We start from the raw sequence: 26,328 nt of genomic DNA, 5'->3' as shown, positions 1-26,328 counted from the left end.
TGAATTAGTTATACATTTTTTATTGTTATTAGTTTTAAGTTTTTAGTGATATTTTATCTGTGCTATTAGTTGTAAGATTTAGCTTTTTAATTTTTAACATAGGTTTAGTTATTTTTGTTAAATTTTTAGTCTTCTCGTTATCTGAGTTAAGGCCCTTTACACCCTTCTTGGACTTTATTAAATTTTTTTATTTTTAGTTTTACGCTTATATTTTTAATTTTATTTTTACAGCTGTGAAATGTGACATGATACGTCATACATTGGGCATTAACGGGTTATATTAAAATTAGATCATTTATATGTGCAGTGCTATTAATAAATGATATTAGTGATATGACAGAATAGGGTTGCTCTATAACTACAATTTCAGCAATAGCCTTGTGCTACCTTTGACAATTAAAACTCTTAAAAAAAGACTATGTCAAAAAAAATCACCAGTTGTAACAATTAAAAGTATGAGGAAATATACATTTTTTATGGTAAACATAATTTACCTTACTCCTAAACATAGTGAAGGAAAAATGTAGACCATGTTTATGAGAAAAGTAGAGATAGATGTTTGTTGTGAAATGCAAGAATTTTAAAAATACCATTTGTATTTTTAATTACAAACTTATATTCATAAGACAACGGTTTTTGCACTAAGAATACATCACATAAAACTGTAATTCACAATAGGAGACAAATATTCCAAAAAGACATTGAGTGTTGCAAGACAGCCATACTCAATTGCTGTTGCAGTGGGATATTACAGGTAAGCATGGAACAAAGCTGGATATGATCTGTCTCTACTATATACAAATAGCTATTTGTCTAGCAAAAGAAGGAAGCTGGAGAATGGAACAATATACTATTGTTAAATAACAATAAAAACTAATAAAGATAAATTGTTAAAAATTTGTATACACATTTTTCTTATGATGCAAGTGTGGATTAAGAAAGGATTTGTTGAAATTCAGAGTTTAGAGTTAAACTAGGCCAACAGCTATATATATATATGTTTTTTTTATTTCTTACTAATAGATATCACCTTAATTCTTGGTATGTATAACAATAGTTACAAACATTTCAGTTCCGGTAATTCAATAAAGTTGAAGCATCAACTATCCTTAATAACACATTACAAGATAATTACGTTAAAATAAATTACATATTTTAAAAATTGTTCCAGTAATTTTTAAGTTTTTTATTTTAATTTATTCATATAATATACATTTGAAAATATTCAAGCAGTTTTATTTTACATCTCGTTTGAGTTTCATAAATACTTTCAATGTCGGCTTGGAAAAAGTGTGGATATTTTTAGCCCGTAGATACAATTTTCGCAGAAGAGAAATTAACTAAAATCTTTATGAAAATCGGTACAGCAGTTCTGTAGTTACAAAGAATCAATTCACTATGATATTCTGTTTTTATCCTGTCCCAACATGTTGACTAATACAACTGGTTTGGTTATTTTTGTTTCTCATAACAGTTCTGAAGAACTGTGGGAGTTGTCCCTTTTCCCAGCATTTATTAATAATTTATACTGCATAGATAAATTGGTACCATATTGTGAGTAAAATGCAAACATTTTATTACAGTACATAATAGTTACAAATAAAATCAATAATTTTATTTTAATACCACATAAACGGAGGAATAAAAAAGTACTAAACTGAATCGACCAAATTCTAATGAATACGCTACCAAATCTTCATCGATGTCCATCAAGTGACACTGGATTAAACAAAATTTGAAAATATATTGATTGGTTTTTTTTTGAAAGAATAGGATACTGGTTCAATGTAACTGTAAAACGTGATTTAAAGATCACCACAATTAAAGCTTGTGAATAGGACTGGAAACTGTTGGACACATGAAATGTTGCAAGGGGAAAATGCTGAAATAGTATAACAAGTACTTATTGTTTTATTATTTAAGAACTTCTACAGTTCACACAAGTCAACACGATAAGCAGCACCTGAATTAAACATTCCTCATTCAATTATTCATAATGTTTTAAGGAAACCTTTCAAAATTTGTTCTTGTAAAGTAGTGCCACCTATCACACTAGAAGATAGGATTAATCATAAAAATTCTGCTCGATTTGTTTGATGATGACAATTATCTTAATAAAATAGCTCATTCTTATGAGGCTACTTTACATTTATTTTTAAAGGTAAATAAAACATCAGATTATAGGGTTCAGAAAACTCCCCATTTCAATGCTGAGCACATCAGGACACTTTGAAAATTAATGTCTAACAAGTGACAGTGGTGAGATCACTTCATTTTTCCCTTATGAACATTTACCTTGATATATTGGAAAATGTTGCCTTTCCCCATATACAACATTTGCAACTTATATTCCAGCAATTTTGAGCCCACCACTGCCACATCGAGTATAACCCGATCATAAATTTCTGAAGGACAAATTTCCTGGTAGGTTGATTGGTCGTGGCCAACCGGTAAAACAGTCTGGTCAGTTTGAAATATGACTATAGCTTGAAATTAAATAATCTTGAAATTTAATAATTTTTTGTTTTCCAAAGTAAATACTTTTTATAAAATAAAATAAAGAATTACAACAGCTGCAGGTTTTAGCTAAAATGTTACAGCAGTTTTTTAATTTTATTAAACAAATAAATTTTTGGACTGAATAAATATACACTAGGGTAGAGAAATATAAAAGTTATGGGGAATATAAAAGGGTTATCTAAATAAAATAATTTACTAAATGGGAAATCTTTTTAAAATTTTTTTACACAAAATATACAATGTAAATCATTAAAAGTACAAATTTTGTTGTAATTGTATTAACCATGAAGAGAAGGCTAATCAGATATCTCAAAACTTACATAATTGTTAATATTTTGATGCTGCAAACAGTATGTAATACCAATACATTCAGTTGAAAGTGTAGATTTTGTTAACTGATAACCACTGACGGTGAAGTTTAATATTTTGTATTGTAAAATATTGTTGTTTAAAAAGACCTGTAACTGAATAGTTTTATATATTAGAAATAAATAATTAAAGGATATTTACATAAACATAAATTAAGATATTAAATAAGGCACGTAAAAAAAAAAATTAATGGTCATGAGAATTAATAAAATAAATAAATCTATTCTTTAAACAATAGCTGCATTTGATGTAATACGTTATGACTGATATAACAAAGTTGTGTTTATAGAATACACACAATATATATGTAATGTGTGTTTAAATATGGACCCTACAGTCGTAGTTTGAGATAGTACAACAACAAAGTATGTTAAAGAATCAATGGGTAGATCCATAGTCAAAGATGTACTGATCAAATTCCAAAAAAAACACCAGTTTAATTAATTAAATTAATTATGCATTATTTATTTAATGTTTTGACCACCTCAAATATATGCTTTTCTTTTAGATATTAAGGAATCAGCTGAAGACTGGTTTGGGGTTCATGAATAATTGATTACCTTCACTTGAATTTTATAACATTTAGAACCATATAAACTACTTACCCAAACCCAAAATTTAGCAATATGTTTACTAAATACAATTAATTGCAGGATAAAGTTATCAAGAAAGTAGACAGAGGAGATATAATCAAATTAGAATTAGTACTATTAAAGAGTAGTCAGTAATTTGAGGTTAAAACAGAATAAAATTTGTTCTTAATAAATAAGGGTTTAAAATATTACTCTAACACTACCATGAAAGTAGATGTATGTGTAACTTTAACTTGTTAAATTATTATCTATCTCGTTTAATACAGGAATTTATTTAATATAGGTATTTATTCTACTGTCTTAATCTGAAAAAATTATTATTAAATAAATTGAAACATTACTTAAAATTACAGTACAATATTACACTTAATTAGTTAGACAGCTGCAGTTAAATAAGAATAATCTAAATATAGGGCTGCAAATTTGTCCATGAGGAGTAACAACCTCAGCAAATGTTACAGAAGGCATAATTGGCATAAAAATTAATAAGATCAAAAAAAAACATGCAAAATAAGCATAACATAATGGTGCCATGTTGATTCATCAAATCTCCTTCTCAAAGGTTGATGAACTGGAGAAAATTATAAATTATTGAAAAATACATTAGCAATAAAATTTCATTGAATTCTTATTTGAGCAATGATGATTAGTTACCACTAATTGTGATATTTTAGGTGATTGAGCCTGTAATAGATAGTGTATTCCTGTTTACATTACTTACAATGATTGATTCATAAGTCATACGGTTCATTTCACAAGAATTTGTACCGTGCCAAAAAATAACATATGGTAACACTCAAGCTTTATAGAATATCAGGTTGTATTCCATATTGCAATGAAGTCAACTGCTTCTCACCACATCATTCAATAATCAGTGCCAATGAAGTCTCAAATCAGTATATACAATTCTACTATAATTTTCATAATTTGTTTAAAGTGTTGCATTTATGAATGTTTGTCTATGTTTTTTTTTAAATTAGGTCAATATCTTCTTTTTTAACATTTTGGACTAGACTGCAAAGGCTGTTTGGGTACATATTTCCTTCATGGTCTTCCTACATTATGTTTTCCTGTAAATTGTAATTTGAAGAAATTTTTTTGTGGCAGTCTCTCCTTTGACATTCTGTTTAGATGTGAAAACCACATTATCTGTTCCCTTTTCCAATTTCTTATGCCTAGATTTAGTTAGTCATGTAGTTTTATTTTTTGTCAAAACCAGCTTGTAAAGTTCTTAACAGAATGTAAAAACATGTTTTGGAATATTGAATGCTTTCATAATAAGCATGAACCAATTAAATATTGAGTATATTCTCTATAAAGAGGATATAACCACATCTTAATAAAACTTAGGCGAGTCTCACTCATCATTCTGTTCCTCAGGGTTTTTTAATTGTGTCACATATATCACTAAATCCATTCAAATTATACTCATGATCTCTGTCAGATTCATACAACATATCACATATATCATCATAATCATTAAAGCGTGGCACTAACTTTAATTAACAAGAATAACAGCAGTGACATTCAATAATATGCATGCAACTGCCTATGCTTGCCATTCTGCTGCAATGCTCTATTAGAATAATAATAATAACTAAGAATAAATAAATAAAGGATTACAACAATTGGAAGATTGGTCCTTGGTACTTTCAGTTTAAATGTACACAGTTCTATTATAAATCCAGTGCTGTATCATTTTGCAACAATTTTCGATCTGACTGGGTAGTTATAACTTTTATCTTAAGTGATGATATATGAACAATATATTATTACTAATGCAAATGTACTTATCCACACTTTTTGCGGTTAAAGTTATCAATGAAACATATATCAAGTTAATTTTTTTGTTTGATGATTTCGCCACAAAGCTTGAAGCTTATACATGAAATTAATTGCTGGCGTCACTTGGAGATATTTTCTGAACTAAAATTTACATTATAATTTTCTAATGTCAGTGTTTATAAAACTCCAGGCTTTGTTTTTGCATAATAGCTTTATTAAAATGAATTTCTACAAACGAACTGGTAAATAGAACCTCTGTTTATGTTCTACATTTTTCAACAATTTTTTTTCAATAGATGAATGAGACCTAAAATATGATGTTCCTAAGTCTCTTTAATGGGAAAACTTGAGGTGATACCATACTTTCAGAACACTAGGGTCTGGTATATGAAGTAATTTAAAGTGTTAATATCCACATTCAAAATAAAAGGAGCTGTTAACAGTTTCAAAAAAAGATGTTAGCAAACATCTATAGTCACAATTTTAATCTTTTAAGTTTTTAAATCATAAATCAAATTCATTTTGGAGAAACAGAGATCTCTGTAAAACTAGTCAACAGAGATCTCATAAAAAAGAAAATAAAGTGAAACAATTTTTTAATTAAATTTAAATTATGCTTCTAGGTACTAATTGTTAAAACTGTTTATTTCTAAATGATATATTTTCTGGGGTATCATCTATTAAGAAGCAGGTTGATGAATTAGCCATATGTAGTCTTGCAAGTGCTTTGCCAATTTAAGTCTCACGTAAATTTGAAATAAGATATTATACCAAAAATTACTGTTGTATAGATATTGCGGACGAAATGATTCCGGAACCGATTTAAACTTTCTCCATACTTAAAATCTCAATTAAAAAAATCGGTTTGCGCCTCCACGTTGGTTCGTCTGGATAACCAGTTAGAAACGTGGAGATTTCTACTAGTGAACTAAATCGGAATCACCTCTCTGGATCACATCCAGAGTTGTAACTCGGGAATTTATTCTCACCCAAGGCTGACTTGCCTTTGAAAGTCAAATATGGAAGGTCTTTTAAGAAAAAATCCACCGTCTGGTAAATACCAGAGAAGGCTGCACTCGGATCCGGTGGGCAGCTGCTTAAAAGATAACAATGAATCGGAGCGTTTGGAAACACCCAAAAACAACACAACTTCAAAATTGAGGATAAGAAACAAGCAAATAAACTACATTGCCAGTCACAACATTAATTCTCTAACTCAACCCGGCAAACTAAAAACTCTAACAGACATAATGGACAAACAAAATATCCTAATCGCAGGACTTCAAGAAATGAGAAACACCGATCGAGAGGCGTTTGAATCTCAGGGTTACAGAATTTACAAAAGAATCCCCGGGAAACGTGTGATGAAGAATTGCCCACAGTTCGGAACAGGATTTGCAATCAATCTTAAAATAATTGACTCAGTCGTAGAATTTAAGTCTTACTCCCCCAGGATTTCAACCTTAACCCTAAAATCAGCCAATAAATTCTACACCATAATAAATGTCCATGCTCCCACCAATGACAAAAACAATCTTAAAAAAGATAGAGAAGAGATGGACAAATTCTGGGAACTTCTTGACCAAACTGCAAACAACATAAATAAGACCCACACAAAGATTTTAATAGGGGACTTTAATGCCCAACTTGGTAAAGAACGAAGATATCGTGATATTATCGGAAAATGGCCTGCCCAAAAGAAAACTAACAAGAATGGCCAAAGACTTGTCGAATTTTGCAGAAACCATAATATGATCTCAAAATCCACCTATTTTATGAGAAAACCAAACAAATTGAAGACTTGGAAACACCCAGATTGGAAAAAAGGAGAATGGCAACTGGATCATGTTTGCATGGACCGGAATTATCACAAGGAGATTTATAATGTAAAAGTCTTGAGAGGAACAGATACTGGATCGGACCATTACTTAATTAAAGTTAAAATAAAATTCACCCCGCATAAAAAGAAAAATCCCAACCTAAAAACAAAAGAGCTTATGATCCACATAAATTAATAAACAATGCCATCTTTGAAGAAACAACAAAAAAAATCAAATTAACTAATAATTTAAAAGAACTGACATCCCAACTGAAAGAAATAGCTGAAGAACTAGCCCCTATAAACCCAAGAAAAAAACACCAATGGTGGAATGAAGAATGTGACAAAGCAGTCAAAGACCGACACCGGGCTTGGATCAACCACCAAACCCAGAAAACTGAAGAATCTAACCATGAATTCACCAAACAAAGGAAAATAACTCAGAAAATTATAAGAGGAACCAAACGACAAGCCCAAAAAAACTTGATTCAGCAAATAGAAGAAAGTTCCAAGAAAACTAATTTCCGAGACTATTATAAAATTTTTGGTCAGGCTCTTCAAAGATATGAACCACCCACCCTTATGCTGAGAGGAAAAAAAGGAAATATGGCCCACACCAATAAAGAAAATGCTGAAATTTTGGCAGAAACCTTCAATAGACTCCTCAACTGTGACGACCCCCCAGAGCTTTTTGAGATTGACACTGAAACTCCAGTTAAAACTTCACCAGTAAATATCAAACCCACCAACAATTCAAGAAGTTCTCGCAGCCTTAAATGAAATAAAAAACTACAAAGCAAGCGGAGAAGACCAGCTTTTCGCAGAACTCTGGAAACACTCATCAGTTTATTCAGTCAAAACTTCCCTACATCTATGCCTCGTGAAAATATGGAACGAAGAAAAACTTCCAGAACACTGGACCACAGCCCTCATCCATCCATTACATAAAAAAGGGGATAAAACTAATCCGGAAAACTACAGAGGCATATCTCTCCTGGATTGCACATACAAAATCCTGTCGAGAATCATATACAACCGATGCATAGACCAACTTGAACTGGAACTTGGGGAATACCAAGGGGGATTTAGGCCATGGAGAGGTTGCCCGGAACAAATAATATCCCTAAAAGTTATGATGGACTTATATAAAAGACGGAAAAAACAACTAATAATCACCTTCGTCGACTTTAAAAGGGCCTATGATTGTATACACCGACCATCCATGCTGAATATTCTGAGAAACCTGGGCCTTCACCCTAAACTCGTAAACATGATAAAATTAACTTTAACCGATACCCAGTCCAGAGTGAAATTCAGAGGTGAACTCTCTCAACCCTTCTACATAAAAACTGGATTGAGGCAAGGAGACGGCCTCTCACCACTCCTTTTCAACTGCGCCCTCGAATTTGTCATGAAAAAATGGTATGAAATAAATCCCAAAAATATAAAAATGGGTACTAAGAAAAACTCCATCACACTAAATTGCCTAGGATTTGCAGATGACCTCGCTCTTTTAGCAAATAATATTCAAGAAGCCAAAACACAAATCATGAGCCTTCAAAACCTAGCACAAAAGATAGGGCTTCATATCTCTTTCGAAAAAACTGAACTAATGGCCATAGATCCTCTGGTAATAGAGCACATTACGGTAAACAATCAGAAAATTAAAATAGTAAAACGATTTAAATATCTAGGGGAAATAATAACTTATAATTTAAATGAAAAAGTGACATGCCAAAACAGGACAAATAAAATGATTAAATCCCAAAAATTAACTTGGTCAACATATAACAAAAAATGCCTTTCTGCTAAAACAAAACTTAAACATTATAAAACTGTAGTACAGCCAGAAGTCACCTACGGAAGCGAGACCCTTTTCAAAATCACTCAGAAAAACCGAATTGAAAAAATTCTGAAAATAGAGAGGAGAATTGTCAGAACGTGTATCAATAAAAAACACCAAAAAGAAGGCCAATGGTGGATTGTGCCAAATGAGGTGGTGTATCGAGAAATAGAGCCTGTTACTGATACTATGCGGAAAAAAAGAATCTCTTTCTTCGGTCATCTCATAAGGACACCGGAAACAAGACCGTCTAGAAATATCATTGAAAAGCTCTGGTTCCAAAAGCTAGAAGTAGGATGGATCAAAGAAATTAGAGAAGATATGAAAGAATTGGGAATTTCCCTGACCGACCTACAGAATAAAACTGGAAAAATTACAAAGCTAAAAGATAAAAGCATTAGATTTAAACAAAAGACAGACAAACGACAAAATACAACGAAGAGGGTGTTTACGGATGAAGAAAAGAAAGCAAGATCTGAACGGATGAAGAAATACTGGGCAGCTCGAAAGAGTAAAATAACACGCTTTTTTCAGAAAAGATCCAACTAAAATTGACTTAAGTGGTCCCATGTTGACCGTAAAAGCATAATAATAATATAGATATTGCATATAAAAATTATTTTTTAAGTTATTATTACAATGTTAAAAATAATGCAATACTTTGGAATCAAATAAAAAATTCTAAACATTAAAAACATATTTTCTCAGAGATCTTTACAATGATAATAGTAGAATATTTTATTAGCCGGTTAAAAATTTGACAATAAAAATTGTAGTCTAGGATTTTGGATTTTAACTGCAAGATTTTGCCACAATATACATAAACATATGTATCATGAAACTTTGCATTAACCAAGGAGCTTTGTTTTCTATTTGGTAAAAGTGAAATTTTGATATTTACTTGTCTTTTAATGTTAGAATATGACATTAATAAAAAAGTTATTAAATTCTATTAATAAAGTTGATATACCTATAAATCTTCTTCAGCACAATATCTTTCTAGAATATTCCTCCTTCAAGAATAAATGTGCTTGCAATAAAACTTTTGAAATAATAGAATGGATAATATAGAGTTAATTATAATGGTTAATATAGATAGAGTAATTATAATCAATCATATGTGCTGAAATAAAATTGCGAATTGCAATTTGTAACTATCAAAACATAAGTTGTCATAAACAGGAGGTTTGTAATTAGAAAGCTGCCAAGTAGTACGAAAAGTACCATCAATCTCTCATTAGGGTTGCCATGAGTGGGACAGACCTTAATCATTACAAAAAAAAAATTATGCTACTTTTGGAAAATAAACTATTTTATACACAAAACACACAGATCTGGAAATAATTGGGTATTATTTATAAATAATAATAAATTCAAATTACACATATAAAATATAAATTAACATTGTATATACTGCTGGTATAATTATTAAAATTATATGAATTGATATAAAAGGGATGTATATATAAAAGATATAATTAGTCAGGATTACATAGATTTTTGGTGTTCTTAGACGATATATGCAGAAATTTAATAAAATTAAAATTGGTATATATATATATATATATTAAAATACATACAAGAACAATAATCCTAAATCTATAAAAACTTGGTACTGTGTATAAAAGGAAATTTATATAACTAAATATAAATACAATATCAATCTCATCATTAGAAATAAAATTTCAATTATTTATTTAATTACAGAAAAAATCATGGCATATCATTCCATTTCTATTAAATAATATTTTCTTATATTATTAAATTGTTTTTTATTACTTACAAACAAAGATTGCTTGGTAAAATTAATTGACAACTAGGTAAAATTTACAGTTTAAAGTTTTATAAAAATTAATTTAAAGAATTGATAGGCTGAATATTTTTGTAATTAAATAATTCAAAATAGAGGATTTATTATATTAATATAATGCAGAAGTTTGATAAGTATGAATAAGAATAAATTAAATAAAGATAAATATGAATTAGAATCACATCATAGTTAATGAATTTATAAAATAAACAAATTTAATTTTTGCAGCTATGTAATTAGATGAATGCAACTGACCTAATGTAGGTTACCATTTAAAAAAAAAACAACACCTTTTATGTATAAAGAGTACGTAATAATTAAGTGCAGATGTAAAAGTGGTCACTGAGGATAATACTTCATATAATACTTCAGGATAAAGTATTCATCATACTAGCAGCATAAAATTTACAATAAATCATGTTTAAACTCATAGTTTTTTGAGTACGTGTACCTTTTTCTTACATAATTTTAATTTATATTTATTTTTAGTTAACATAAAAAAAGCTAAAAGAAATAATCTGATAAGAGTAATAAGAAATTGATCGAACTTAAAATTATTTAATAATGTTTCAAGAAATATTAACTTTGATTGCTGAATGATTTTCAAGGATAATACAACAAACTATTAAAGCACGATAAGAAAAACTATTTACTCTAAGTAACATCATATTACAAATAACTTAAATCACTCTGATGAAGTAACCCAGTTCTCTGACTGAATTACGTATGAAAAATAATTACTATAAGTTCATAGTAAACTATCACACTTATCAGAACTTAAAATAGTTTCTTATAGCCTTCTGTAAATTGTATTAAGAAACATTTATTAACTATTAAGAAACTATTTTATTAACTAAACTTACTATTAATAATAACAATTATCAACAAACAAAGAACAAGACACTTTGTTTAAAAATATAATAATAATTCATTTGATCTAGGGGATAGAGTTTCAGAAAGAGGGAGCAACATGTAACAAAAGAAAAAAAATACCTGAACTTTGTCCATTTTCTGTTCTGTCCTAACCTTACCTAAATAAGCACCTCTGCCTGTTCCTCCATTGACTAGGCCGGTACTCAGCTATTCGGCTGAGGCTGAAGTGGTTCTGGTACAAGATGAGGGGTACGACTGCTTATTGGATGGAGGATAGGACTTGCAGGCCAATTATAAGGTGTACTTGCTGATGTTGGTGGTACACTTCGTGAATGTGTTAACATTGGTGACATACACTGCACACTATTGTTATTAGTATTACTACTGCTGCTGTTTTGTATTGCTGGTAATATTGCAGCAGATTCTGGGTGAAGGAAGTTGCGGTGTTCATTTGCTCGATCGGATGATGTTGAGTCACCTTGGTTATTTTGTGATTGTGATATACAATGTGCTAATAACTCTGGTAATAATAATTCCATCTACAACAAAAATTAAACCGTTAAAAGATTTCTGCATAATCTAAATTAAATAAATAAATGTCTATGAATAATTAGAACTAACCGAGTTCAAATTTAAACATTTTTAAATTAAAATTCACGTGACTGCTAAAAAGTATATGCAGATATGTAGCGGTAGTGTTTTTCATTGTTTTTTTTTTTTTGGGAGGGCAAGAAATGCTTTCACACTATCAGTGCCATGGAACAAATGTAATATAATATTCAAAAATAAAAAATTACAATTTATTAAATAGCCAAGTTCAGTCGCACAGTGTTAAGAAACAACAAAATATTAGATCACATCATCATATTATTCCCTAGAATAACTTGGATGTTAGTTCCTAATTTAAATGTTCAATGTGTGTGTGTGTGTGTGTGTATGTGCATTACACACACGGTCCACAAGGAAGTGGTATATCGTTAATTGGCAGTTGCAGCAATCATAAATGGGTGCATTGGTCTGATTCATTAGGTGCCCATGAGTAAGGTTTATGTCTCCTCCTTGCAAACAGCAAATAATAACCTCCTCTTGATGGCTATTCTTGCATGAAGAGTTTCATGGAAGCATAGTATCCTTGATGTGTTGGAGTTTATTATCTACTGCAGCAGTCCGTCACCCTGCCACTTTCTCAAAGAGTGTATTTAACAGAATTAATAAAATTGGTAGTAGTAACATGAGTAATGAAAGATGGTTGGCGTGTAGCCAACCATCTTTCAGGTGAGGTTACACACCAAGAGGTGTGTAACCTCTTTAGCAATGGAATCCACACGTTCATTATCCGGGATTCCTACATGGCTAGGGATCCAGCAGAAACTCACTTGAGTGTTATGACAGTTCAACTTGTGATTGCTTTATGAATTTTTGTGATGACAAAATGTCTAAAATACAAATCTTCTAAAGCTTGGAATGCTCTACATGAATCGCTACAAATAAGGATGTGACAGTATTTTGGGTTAATGATATTCAAAGGCTTACTGATGGCAACAATTCAGCATTGTAGAAACTTGTACTACCAGATAGACCGAACATATAGGTTCTGCCATTTATAACAAAAGTACATCCAATGGTATCATTCTGTTTCAACCCATCTATGTATACTACTGGGTCTGGGTTTATCCCAGAAATTGTTAAATAATTTGATGAATGACAATAGGAGTAAGGGATTTTTTATTATATATGGTGAGGTCATAATTAAAATTTATGGGATCGAGTCTCCATGAAAGATATGAACAGGGATAGGCTGGGAAAATAGGTGTTAAAATTTAAAAGTTACAGTAAATGCTGGGTACTAACTAACACCCGTTGATGCTGTATAACATGGATGGTTTTCATATCGTTGTAAATGAGGGTTTGTGAGGATTACTTTAAAAGACAGGTGATTTGATTGTCCTTTAAGATGGGCAGAGTAAGATGCTAGTAACATCTATCTCATCTCATCCCAAAGTGATGACTCACCACAATCAACAAGTATGCTTGCAACATGGCTTGATCTAAAGGTGCCTGTAGCAAGGTGAAGAAAAGCGTGATGTACAGCATTCAACATCTTAAGCGCAGTATGACACGCTGAAGAGTAGGGGATGCAACCATAATCCAAATGGGACTGAACTAAAGAATAATAAAAACGGAAGTACATAATCAGTCAGCTCCCCGCTTGATGTTGCTAAGGACTCGTAGCATATCTTTTAAAAATGAACATGATAAAAATTCTTAAAGTTGCAATATTGTAAGCTGTAGTAGATGTAACTTAGTACAAACTACTGTTCAATGTAGAATGTATATCTTATTTTGTCAATTTTTAGGCCTTTATAAACTTTAAATACCAGAAGGAAAGGTAATTGTTTATTACAACTGGATTTTAATCTGTGGTGGGAGATTTTTGAATAAAAATAACTAATCATTAGCACATTATGTATTCTATTATATAAAATAATTATTTATTTTATATTTTTAATTAATTTTTTTATTTTTGTTTCCTGTTAATAAATCTGTAAACAATTTCACTGGAAAAACCTACTTGTAATAACAAGTAAAAGTTATTTACAAATAATTTGAACATGTAATTGAGAACATAGGGCTGTTTGACATACAAATATTTGAGAACAGTATATTTAGAGCTTTTCTTTCAGCGATACTTTTTTATATATGAAAATGTAAATGATAATATTACTTCAGACAAATATAAATGCCAAGGAATTTTAAGGAACAATTAAACAATTAAATTTATGTATTTAAACCGAAAATATGAACAAAAACATTTTTAAATAATAGAAAGATGTTTAGTGTAATAAGATAGACACTAATAATGACAACTATATGCAAAAATTGTGTCCTATTTTATGACAAGGTGATGATCAAAGAATTATTATATGAACAGTTTAAGCACAAGTTTTATTTATTATGTGAACAGTTTCTGCTGGCTAATATTTTGTAAAGTTCTATGAAAATAATTATGAAATCTGCTCAGGCTCTGGATGCTTCAGCCTGAGCAGATTCCAGAAGATGAAGGAGCTAGTTGCCAGTCATACCTACTAATCAGACCTACTAATTACCAACCAAACAATTGCTTCCCTTGAAATTTTCTTTTTACTTAGTGCCCATATGTTGTAGTCTGAGAATACATTCTTATGTGATAGTATGCACATATTATTTATACATATATATATATATATATATAACTTATTTATTTATTATTAATTTTTTTTTTTGTGAGAAAATAAGTTCTATTTTAAAAATATGGGTTAACATATATAGATAAATATTGGTTATTATAAGGTCAAGTTCAGTTAATTTCTTACAATAGTAACAATTCATTTTTAACAAACATTTAGAATAGAGTACAAAAATGAAATAACAAAAATTACATGTTAATAGAAAAAGGCATGTTAATTAATTTTGGCAGCCAGAATATACATAGTAAATATTGTGGATATATACATATACTAGCATGTATATACATATACATGCGCTATTTATTACTTACATTTCCCGTAACAGTCTATCTTTTTATTTTATGTTTAATAGTCAAGTAACAGGAGGCAGGTGCAGCCAGTTCTACATACAGTAATGGTGGTAGTGGCTTTGGTGGTTGAGCCACACCTTCAACCCCTTCGCACCCCTTAAAAATATCAGAATTAAAAAAACCCGAAAATGATTTTTAAATATATATCTGATGAGTATTTGCAAACCCAGATCTACTGAAAATCTTGTTTACTATAGTCATGATTGGGAAAATTTACAATCATTGTTCAAACATTTTTTTACCTTTCTTCATCCCCTTTCAAGGTTGAATTTCAAAAATCTAGAAATTGGTTTATTGACATGAATATTACACTCACCAAAAATCAAATTTATTTCTTCATTTGTAACCAAGAAATTAAAAATATAACAGGATTTCAAAAAAAAATCAAAAATAAATTTTAACCCTTGAAACTAGGAATGAAATTCAAAAAATTTAGAAATTGAATTTTAGATATTCATAATCAATCAGTTCAAACCCAGATCACACAGTGACAGCCACTCACAGTTCACAAATCATTAAAGTTTCTGCTTCAACCAGCAATTCTCCACTACTACATATATATATATATATATATTTTAGAGATGAGATTTTTCAAGATGAAATATATCCAAAAAACTTCTCAGTTATGTCAAGAAACATTGACAAAAATTTAGTCGTAAAAGATGGGGTAGTGTTTTTGTTTATCCTGAACAAACAAAAACCCTCTTTCTCTTTATACAATAGTATAAGCATAGCTACTAAAGTAACACTATATAATAAAGTAACACTATATAATATAACACTTTGAAATAAATTATAAATATTTATGATTAATTTATTTATATGTAATTTGATATAGTATTTAGTAATATAATAATTGTTGTTTAATGGTTTAAAATCTATTCACTAATTACACAATAATACGTTTTTGGCTGTGAATAATTATGATTATATCAAAAGCACTTCTGTGTATGCATATTTTTTTTATTTTTAATATTTTACCTTTCTTTCTCTGCTTAGCCTCCAGAACTACCATAAGGTATTACTTCAGAGGAAGAATGAGGATGGATGGTATGAATGTAAGTAAAGTATAGTCTTGTACAGTCTCAGGTCAACCATTCCTGAGATGTGTGGTTAATTGAAACCCAACCAACAAAGAACACCAGTATCCATGATCTAGTATTCAAATCTGTATAAAAGTATCTGCCTTTACTAGAAAAGTATTGACCCTGCTCCCTGCTAATTGTTCTCTATAAAACTTCTGCTAAAATTCAATTAACATAAAAAATGTCAACATCATGTGTAAACTTTTGAGGGGAACGAGATAGTCTCATTATTCTTTGTGAATGTGCTTCACTAATCCTATGGAGGCTTCTTAAAATAGCTGATAGTAGATAATGGTAGCTGGTTTTGTCTAATGAAAACAACACCATCTTTTAAGCAGAAAACCATTATATTTACACTTAGGAGATATTAGTGTAAAATTAAACTTAGAATATACTTCTTTCTCATGTTAAATTCTAATTATTCTTTTTACAAGAATATATTAAAACAAAAGGAGTTTAACCTGTACTATTCACGTTGTTTGATTTTACTTAACTGACATCAGTTACCAGCTATTCTTTTGAGTTAATCGATTATGTTTGGATTTTAAAGCTAACCGTTAAAATAATAACTGATGAAAATGATTCTATTAAGTGAAATATGGTGGCCACTTATGGTAATTATTCTTATGACAACATGTCGATCTTCATGGTGGAGTGATAACATCTCTGCCTTTCCTCTAAAAGGTTTGGGATTTAAATCCACGTAGCTTAATATCTCCAAATGCTACAAAATTCATTTATTTTTATAAATAAAAAGTAACTAAATAAAATAGGAAGAGAGTAATTGTAATTTGGTTTTAGTCTGTAGTTTCTGGAGAAAAATAGAAAATTACTTACTTTTGCCATACCTGTAATAGTATTAGCATTGTCCATAAGTTTTCTTTGGTCCATCTTAACCTTCCGTAAGCTGAAATATTAAAAAAATGAATTTAAATTAAAAGTCTTTTATCAGTAAAAGAAAAGTAACTGAAGACTAAAATATCACAATAATAGATAAAGAGTAAATTATATTCTAGTATAGCAATTCAATTAGAAAAAATTCTTCACCAATATAGTTTTTAATAATCAAATTTTTTCCAAAAATTTATAAATAATGGTGGGCCAGTAAATTGGCCACCTAAATCACCAGACCTTACTCCCTTAGATTACTGTTTATGAAATGCTGGAAGAAATATGAGGTATACTAGCAAAAGGTAGACACATATGATCTGATCGCTTGCTTTCACAATGCTGCTGACCTTATAAAGCAACGTTAAGATGTCATTAGGTTTGTGACAAAAAACAAGGAAATGAGTTGAAAAGTCATCATCGATATCAACAGTGGAATTTTTGAAAATTTATTGTAAATGAATACATTATAAACCAGAGGTAACATTTTTTTAAAAGTAAATTAAAAACATTTTAATTTTTCAACGGTCTAAATTTATTGAACTAAAATCAATTTTTAATTTTTACAAATTCATAATATTTTTCTGTTAAGTTCTGTTTTTAATAAATAAAGTGATTTTTTGTTTGTTTGCCATAGACTTTATTAAATCAATTTTCTCATAATTAAATTCTCTACATATTTTGACAATAAAATTTATGCATTTATTAATCATTAACAAAATTACTGTACTTCAAATCTAAAAAAAGTTGTTTTTCATCACTGAATTTTTCTGTTTTACATTGAATATCACTAAAACTACAGGAGATACAATTCTGGACCTTATTTTATCCAATTTTTCAGGTCAAAAAAAAACATAAGAAACCTCATAAACATTTTATCCTCTTATGCAACTCCTTAAAAATTTCTTATGACCTCATTTCACCAAGGAAATGAAATCTGGGAGAAATTTTCTGCTAGCTGTAACTCAATAACAAAGCATTTTCAGACATAAGTTAGTACATACTTTATTTCATTATTTCAAGCTCTACAATCAGTTCCCATAAAATATCTTCCTTTAATCCTGAATCACTATATATATATATTTTTTTTTATTTTGATGATGCAATGTAAATTATATCTAATAGATTATTATATCTAATAGATTATATTTCAATAGACATATTACAAAATTTATATTTACAAAATGTATTTTGTTAAATATAAATAACAAGGTTATTAAAATAATGTAATACTCCTCCACTGATGAGAAGCTGTCAAATGTTTTAAAAATTCGAAATTCTTTTTGTAAAATTTTGATTTCATTAAAAAAAGCCCGCTGATGCACAAGCCGACAAATTTCCAAAAAGTAAAAAATATATTTTTCAGAATTTTTGATACAATATTAAAAATTTTGTTTACTGCTTTATTTTGTTGAGGGTCTAGGTTTCAAAAAAAATTTTTAATATAATCTAACAAGTAATTTATATTTTAAAAAACAAAATTTTTTAATCAATAATGTCAAAATTTATATGATGCATAATTTTTTTAATCTGTCCATGAGAAAATAACTGAAGTTGGCTAATTCAAGATTTTGGTTGATATTTTGTAACACGCTCGTACACTGTAATTTTGATATTATTGTTTTTCAATAAAATGGGATTATTTTATCAAAAAAATACAAATTGAGCTTAAAATGATTGAAGCCATTAAGTTTTTTCAAAAATTTCAAAAACTAAAAATTATGTTTTTATAAAATTATATTTTATAAAAACATAAAATTTCGTATATTCGGGAAAATTATGCGATTCATTCCAAACTTTTTTTATAATTTCACATGTTTCAAATAGAATCAGAAAACATTTCTTACCAAACATGTACAATAAACTCTTGACTATCCCTTTTTAAGTTAATATATCCAACTCCGTAGTAGGATATATATATCAAAACCAAGTATGGTAGAAATGTTTTAATTTATGTTTATGAAATCAAAAATTATTATTAGAGATTATTATCAGAGAATGAGTGTTAATAGACATATTTTAAAAAATAGATTACAGAATTTACATTTTGAATTATATTATTATATAATTAATATATTATATAATAAATTAATTATATATTAATATATAGAATTAATATATTATATAATAATATAAGGGTCCTAGCTGCCAAAAGCTGTTTATAGAGTAGTTCAGAGGTTAAAAATCAATAAATTGTTTATACGAGGTAATGGCTTTTTTACAGTAATATAATAAAATCAAATAATAATAAACCAAACACATTTATTGTTATAAATTTTATTTTACAGGAATCTTCTTATAGATCATTCATTTACTATAGTAACAATACCAGCATTTCTGTTATTATTTTAATGACCTTAAGCCATTAATTACTTTATAATTTACTTTGTAATTTATATACATAAAGAATGGCAATTTATATACTATATATATATAAAATATATTTTATAGAAATTCATATATTTTATGTGTATATATATATATATATATATATATATATATATATATATATATATATTATATAAAAAAAACACATTAAAAAAATTAACAACCAAGGATAAGTATTTACTGGTTTCAATCATAAACCAAAACAATAACTTTTAAAAAATGTTGCACTACTACAAGTTAAACATAAATTACTACTGTGTTAAAGATAATAATGTAATAACAGTTCATATAAAGTACTTTCTAATTTGTTTAAAGCAAAAAGATTATATATATATATATATATATATATATATATATATATATATATATATATATAATTAGAAATAGCAATAATAAAAATTAAATAATTACATTTGCTTTTTATTTATGTTATTTGTTTATAATGCATCACTACCAAAACAGCACTACAATCAGTCGAAAAAGCTGCTGTTAATTCTTTCTTTTATTTATTATTAGATAAATGAACGATGGTGCTAAGGTCTGCGATTGTGCCGAATGGAAGATACTATACAATTGGCACAGCTGCATACACGTTGCACCCATATTTAAATATGTAAATTACATTTATATGCATACTGCACATTAGCTGTCCATTCACACAGTGACATAACTCATTGAAGAGCACATCTACAAAAATAAATGAAAAACAAAATTAATAATTTTGCCAATCTGATGCTTTATTATTACTATTATTATTATTATCCAATAAAAGATAATCAAAGTACACATTATATATCCTCCATATCTCTTAATTCTGCATATTTTCAATTTGTTCAAAGTACGTCCAAATTTTTTTTTTAGAAAACAGCTGAAATCAAGAATCAGAGCTCAGACATAGATAAAGTGTCTAGTCTTTCATTTCATTCCAAAATATCAAACTTCCATTAAGAAAGTTACCATTTCTTTTTATTTAATTTTTTTTTTTTTTTTATTAAAACTAACCTCCCAATTTTTATCTACATCAGTTTTTTTTTTCACTCTAGAATCTGTATTTCATTCAGTGAGAACTAGAATGTAAAAAAAAAATATTTATAAACAAGATTGCTAATTTATAATTAGCTTTGTTACATGTTTTTTTTAACAATTTAAGAAAAATTTATGAAAACATTACAGTAAATTTTATGAAGAATAAGAGGCTCAGCTTTATTTAGTAGGATCCTCAACTGCTAGCTTCCCTTTCATTGCAAAGACTTTCTATGAAAGTCTTTGGATGCAGAGGATGCTGAGACACACAAAGAATAACCTACCAGTGTGAACTTCAATAAAAATCAGCTGCCATGCCAGCTACGTAAAAATGTCAGGATAATTCTAAAGATGGAACTGGCAGCAACTTACCCGATTCACATTGCACTTGATCAAGGAAGAAGGAACAAAGAATAAGGAAATGAAATGAAAGAAGAAGGATCAACCAACCTGTTGAGCAACTCCTTCTGATCAGGGTAATTAGCATTCTTGCTCATTATCTCTTCTCAATTATTAAAGGCTTTAATTGATTTATATTATACAAAAAACTTTTAGGAATAAAAATTTAACTGTCTACAATTTGTAACTTCTTTTGTTTAGAGTCTAGGATAGGGACTCTGGCTCTTGGTAACAAATGTTTTTCTATCATTTTTTTTTTGAATATAAAAAAATGTTGTAGACAAAAATAAAAGCACAAGTAATTTTCAACAACTTCTTTCTAGAACATTTTTTTGTAATTTCAACTGGAAGTCTTACCATTAGAATGGTTAAAGCTCTTTCCTACAATTATCTTGCTTATTTATTTCTATCAAAATTTCTTAACAGCAAAAATTACAACTCATACAATTTACTACAACTTTTGCAAAAAAAAAAAAAATAAACAAGTCCATGGCTCAGATGGAATTTACACGAGTCCTCACAAAGTGGAAAAAAATTGCTTTTTAACATTTACTTGTTTCTTGTTATATATTATTAAGAAGGAATAAATGAGAAACATTAAAGCTAATGCAATTTTTAAACAGCCATTTTAATAATACGTACAACCAGAAAAAATGTTTAAAATTAAAGTCCTAGTGAAATGTGAATATTTTTATTTAAATCTAAATGTTTAAAATTTTTTTTTATATGATGCTTTCTTGGCAAGAAAAATGACCAAATATAATTAAAGTGGCTTACAACAGTTAGAATTCCAAGTAAATAAATACTACATAAGAAAAAATTAGTAATTTAATTTTGTGCTGCGAGTTGTTTATGATAATGTGGGTTGTATTACAGGAAACAGAAGAAATCATATTTCATGTAATGTAACAATACTACAATGTACTTCTTATGCGATGTAGGATTATCCAGAAAATATTAAAGGAGGGTTATTTTGTAAAGTAAATTCTAGTCAAACTTACATCTAATTTATTTCAAACGTTGCTAATCAGCATTTGGAAGGTGTTCCTATGTACATTGGAGTCACAGATGCCATTATACAGAAATTTGTTTAGATTGTTACCACCACATACAGCTAGCTTAATATTGATGGATGCATCACTAGCAACTCAGATGTCAGCAGGAGCACAGTATACATATACACTTGCACAAGCGTCCCACCATATAGCTGACTGTGCAGATATCCCACTACAGCAGTGCTGCAGCCCCACCACTCACAGGCTTCAATAAAAGAGCATACACGAGAGTGAATTTTCAATTTTTTATCGACCACTGCCTGGAGAAGTCCAAGAAGAAGACGAAGGAAAAAGTTCCCTGGCCGGCTCAATATGGGACCTTCCAGCAGATGCCAACATCCCCACCAGAGCAGCAGGCCTGGTCGGCCGCTGGACGCAGACGCTATCTTCCCACTTCAGCTCGCCGAGCTTCAATCACTCTGGCTGGTGGACTCAGCAGCAGGATTTGGGCCAGCATGGGACTGCTTGGGGACAACCACCTTGGCCGTGCCGGCGGAAGATGCTGACCCAAAATTGCTGGCGGCTACCACTGCCATGCTGTAGTGGGGGATCCAACTACCAAAGAGGGGAAGCTCAGTCTGATTTCAATGGACAAGCCGCAAATCCCCGACTACACCGAGTCAACTTCACTGGAGACCAGCTTCCAGATCCAACAGGTCTTCTCAGAGCTAACGCAAAAACACCCCTTTTCAGGGCCACCACTCCATAAATTTCAAACAGCCCTTTTCAGGGCTACCACTAGGTTTTATATTACAACATGCCTTCGAAGCCATTTGGCGACAACGATGCACTTCTCAGAACAGCCATAAGGTTTTAAATTGCCATGAGCCGTCGAAGCCATTCAGTGACAATAACCCTTTTCAGGGCTGGGTTTTAAAGTGCCATGTGCCATAGAAGCCACTCAGCAACAAGATACACAATTGTTATCAAGTATCAATCAAACAGTCTGTCAGTTATGAAAACAAGCCTGCAAACAAAACAAGCCTTCTTCAAAACGCTAGGAATAAGCAGTGTAATAAAATTTGACAGATTTGTGAAAATATACTGTGAAATACAGTTAGGAAATGGATTTGAATGAATGAAAGAAGAGCAAACAGCCCAAAGCGATAAAATTTGAAATCAACAATCATATTTGGTGAACAATGACTTTATACATAGAATGAACAAAAATGTTGTGGACCAATATTTTACAATTTAGTTCTCTTCTTTGAGTTTCAACAAATTTCAACATCTGTAATCTGCACAGATGAATTCTGATGAATTCATATGTGCAGATTTTTAAATATCATGAAATAAATGTTGAATGATTCATTCATTAATTCATCATATGAATTAATGAATCATTCAACATTTATTTCATGATAATTTTTGGACGTACTATGTACTTGTGATGGGAAAAATCCTTCTCAATCTTTCCACCTCTTGGTAAACTTTGTTATTTAACTTTAGTTTGTTCTTGTTTAACTTTCACTCGCTATCATTCAATTCTAGTTTCAGATAAATTTTTATAATTCTATCTCGTTTAATATCATTATATAATAACTTACCAACTGTTATGTTAACCAAACTGAGAGTGATACAAAACTGTTATATTGAGTGATATTGCGTTTTAATATATCTGCGCAAGGACCAAGATCACGTTCAAATCTGAAATAGAAGAGTTCAATACATCAATATCACAAATAAAATATAATAATATATATCAAATAATGACAATAATAATATATATCAAAATTTGGGTTCTGGAATGTTTTTTAATGTTTGATAATTAATTCCTATGTATTTTTTAGTGCTGAATCTGGAAATAACCTTCATTTTTCCATCACGTCAAGACTTTTCACAAACTGCAAATATCAAAATTTGTAAAAAGTTGAAAGATTGTGAAAATGTGATACAATAAAACAGACATAAAGATTTTTATTTTTTTTGTAATAAATTAATATATCTTCACTTTTTTAGCTTATACTATACATTCTTATAGCTAAACAGCCGAGTGGTTTGAAGAGGAGGACGGGAGGGTTTGGGTTGAAGATGACTAGACAGTGTAAGAGCTTGTCCGACAGGTTGTGACAAGACTTAACAAGATGTAACATGTTTATTGGCAGCCATCCGCACCGCTCATGCACCATGCAACTACTATCAGTGCTGCTTCAACCATCAGTGATGTGTAAACTAATTTTTTTTCTGTCCTCTGGTGATCAAATGCATTTTTGTTGGTGGAGAATATATTTTCAGACCATAAAGCAAACTTTCCATTTTCAAAATGGCTTCAACAGGCTATAAAAATTCTGCAAATTCTTTTTGTTACATTTGTGGTGAACATAGTGGAAAGGCAATTGGTTTGCTTGGCATTTCTCCTGCCACCACCCTATTTGGTCGCCCTAAAGCATAAGACCGAATGAATGTCTGGGCCACAAATGGCTACTGAGCCTCGAAACAGTTTAGCGACCAGTGTCCTAACTAGCTCCTAGAGCTAACCTAAAAACGTGAATGGAATAAGTGTGTACCAGTACCAATTCCACCAGAAAATTTACCTGAAATAGACAGTTCCATAAGTGATTTAAATGAATTTAACATCAAGGAGCATGAACCCAGAGATATCTGTGCATCAGATCTTTATTCACAGTCTGAACTAAACGATTTGGTTCAAGACTTACATCTAACCAAAGAAAATTCAGAATTGCTTGGTTCGAGGCTTAATGAGAATAACCTGCTAGCAGTTGGCACCTAATTTTTCTGGTTCAAGTAAAGAGAAAAGGATTTTTCATAAAAACAAGCTTGTGATATATTTAACATATGTAAAAATTATAATGGTCACAAACAATGATTCAATCATAAACTACAGTTAAATTTAATACTTACATTCTTTACAATGAAAATATTGAACATATGTTGCTTTAAAAAACACAATCATTTTAGATTGCACAAAATATATTAACTATAACAAGGTACATAACTTTGTGTTTATTAAAAAAGTATGAAAAACACTACAATGTATGAGTAATTAATGTGAAACTTCAGAAATGATGTGAGGATTTTCATGCGAACAAAGTAAATAATCTTCCATGAAAGGTATTAATATAAAAGACCCATCTGCTCTTTATTTTTTTGTGACATAAAGTATACGAAATGGAATACACCATCTCTTAACCCCTCTCAGGGAACCTATGAAAGCTCACAGGGGCGTATCCAGCTCAAAACAGAAAAATTCAGCTTTCTGAATTTAATTTCTTTTATGGGGGAAGAGTTACACAAAAACACAATCAAAAAAGGAAGAACGAAATATTTATTTTAAAAAAATTTAATTTTATAACAGTAGTTTGTGAGAATTATATAAAGATTGCCTAACCACAGCTTCAACTAATTGCTCCTTGTTAGCAAAAACCCACTGTTGATGAATGCTTAACATAACTAACTCATTTAACCAGTAATCACCAATGGTGCTTCTTAGCCATGTTTTAATTTGACGAAGAGTGCTAAATGAATGCTTGATAGTACTTATTTCCTCTGTTTGGCATCTGCCACAAAAATGTAGTTCTTTAAAGGTACCCAACATTTTCCAAGAGATGTTTTTTCTTATCAACCGGTTAGTGCTCACCCAGTCGACAAATTCTCCAATATCATCTACGTGACAACCATTGTCTTTAATTTCACTTTCACTGTGTTGCACATTGGTTTGAACTGTAGAAGAAGGCCCCACAGTTGCAGTGTTTGACTCAGAAGGTGGTTGGTACTTCCTTAATCCTCATTCTCATTGCTGCTGCTGCTTTTTTTTTTTTTATTTTAAATTTACTACAAAAAAATTAATTTAATTTTTTGACCAGACATTGATGAGGATGCAGATGTGACATCTCACTGCATTGGTTTGACAAGGAAGGTTCCAACTGACATTTTTGTCAAAATTGATATTTATAAAGTATATGACTATACTAGTTGAACTTAATTCAAAAATATTACTCTTATTATAAAATTAATAACTTATGGAAGAATCATCAATAGAAGATTTATCAGACATAGACATTTTTTTAAAAACCACTTTTTTGGACTCAGGGACCCCAAAACAGATATTTCCATATACTCATATCATAATTATAAATTTGTCACAAGTTAATTAAATATTTTCCTTTCTTTACTAACAACTTCAAGATAAACTAGAAACGAGCTGATTTTACAGATATAATAATCGAGCAATTGCCAAAAAGCAATATTGGTAATTAAGCCACATTTTGAATTACTTTTAATTGTTCATCAATAGTATTGATTATTTAGAAGAACTTGACAAATATTATAAACTGAAATAC

At 29.7% G+C, this 26,328-nt stretch overlaps 1 protein-coding gene across 1 annotated transcript in view; it reads right to left on the bottom strand.

Moving 5' to 3' along the window:
* Positions 1–22,247, bottom strand: part of LOC142321336 (uncharacterized) — a 38,505-nt gene extending 16,258 nt beyond the window's left edge. Inside the window, exons 1-5 of the mRNA XM_075359331.1 lie at positions 21,974–22,247; positions 19,962–20,237; positions 17,112–17,181; positions 11,771–12,151; positions 2,841–2,984 (exon numbers count right to left, since the gene is read on the bottom strand). Of these exons, the coding sequence (XP_075215446.1) occupies positions 11,816–12,151; positions 17,112–17,165 (390 nt within the window). The 5' untranslated portion in view covers positions 17,166–17,181; positions 19,962–20,237; positions 21,974–22,247 and the 3' untranslated portion in view covers positions 2,841–2,984; positions 11,771–11,815. The remainder of the gene's footprint in view (positions 1–2,840; positions 2,985–11,770; positions 12,152–17,111; positions 17,182–19,961; positions 20,238–21,973) is intronic.
* Between the last annotated feature and the right edge of the window lie 4,081 nt (positions 22,248–26,328).

The sequence above is a fragment of the Lycorma delicatula genome, chromosome 3, assembly GCF_047948215.1.
Source record: "Lycorma delicatula isolate Av1 chromosome 3, ASM4794821v1, whole genome shotgun sequence".
Classification (NCBI taxonomy): domain Eukaryota; kingdom Metazoa; phylum Arthropoda; class Insecta; order Hemiptera; family Fulgoridae; genus Lycorma; species Lycorma delicatula.
Note: the sequence above shows the minus strand (reverse complement) of the source record. Positions and strands in the feature narration are given on the sequence as shown.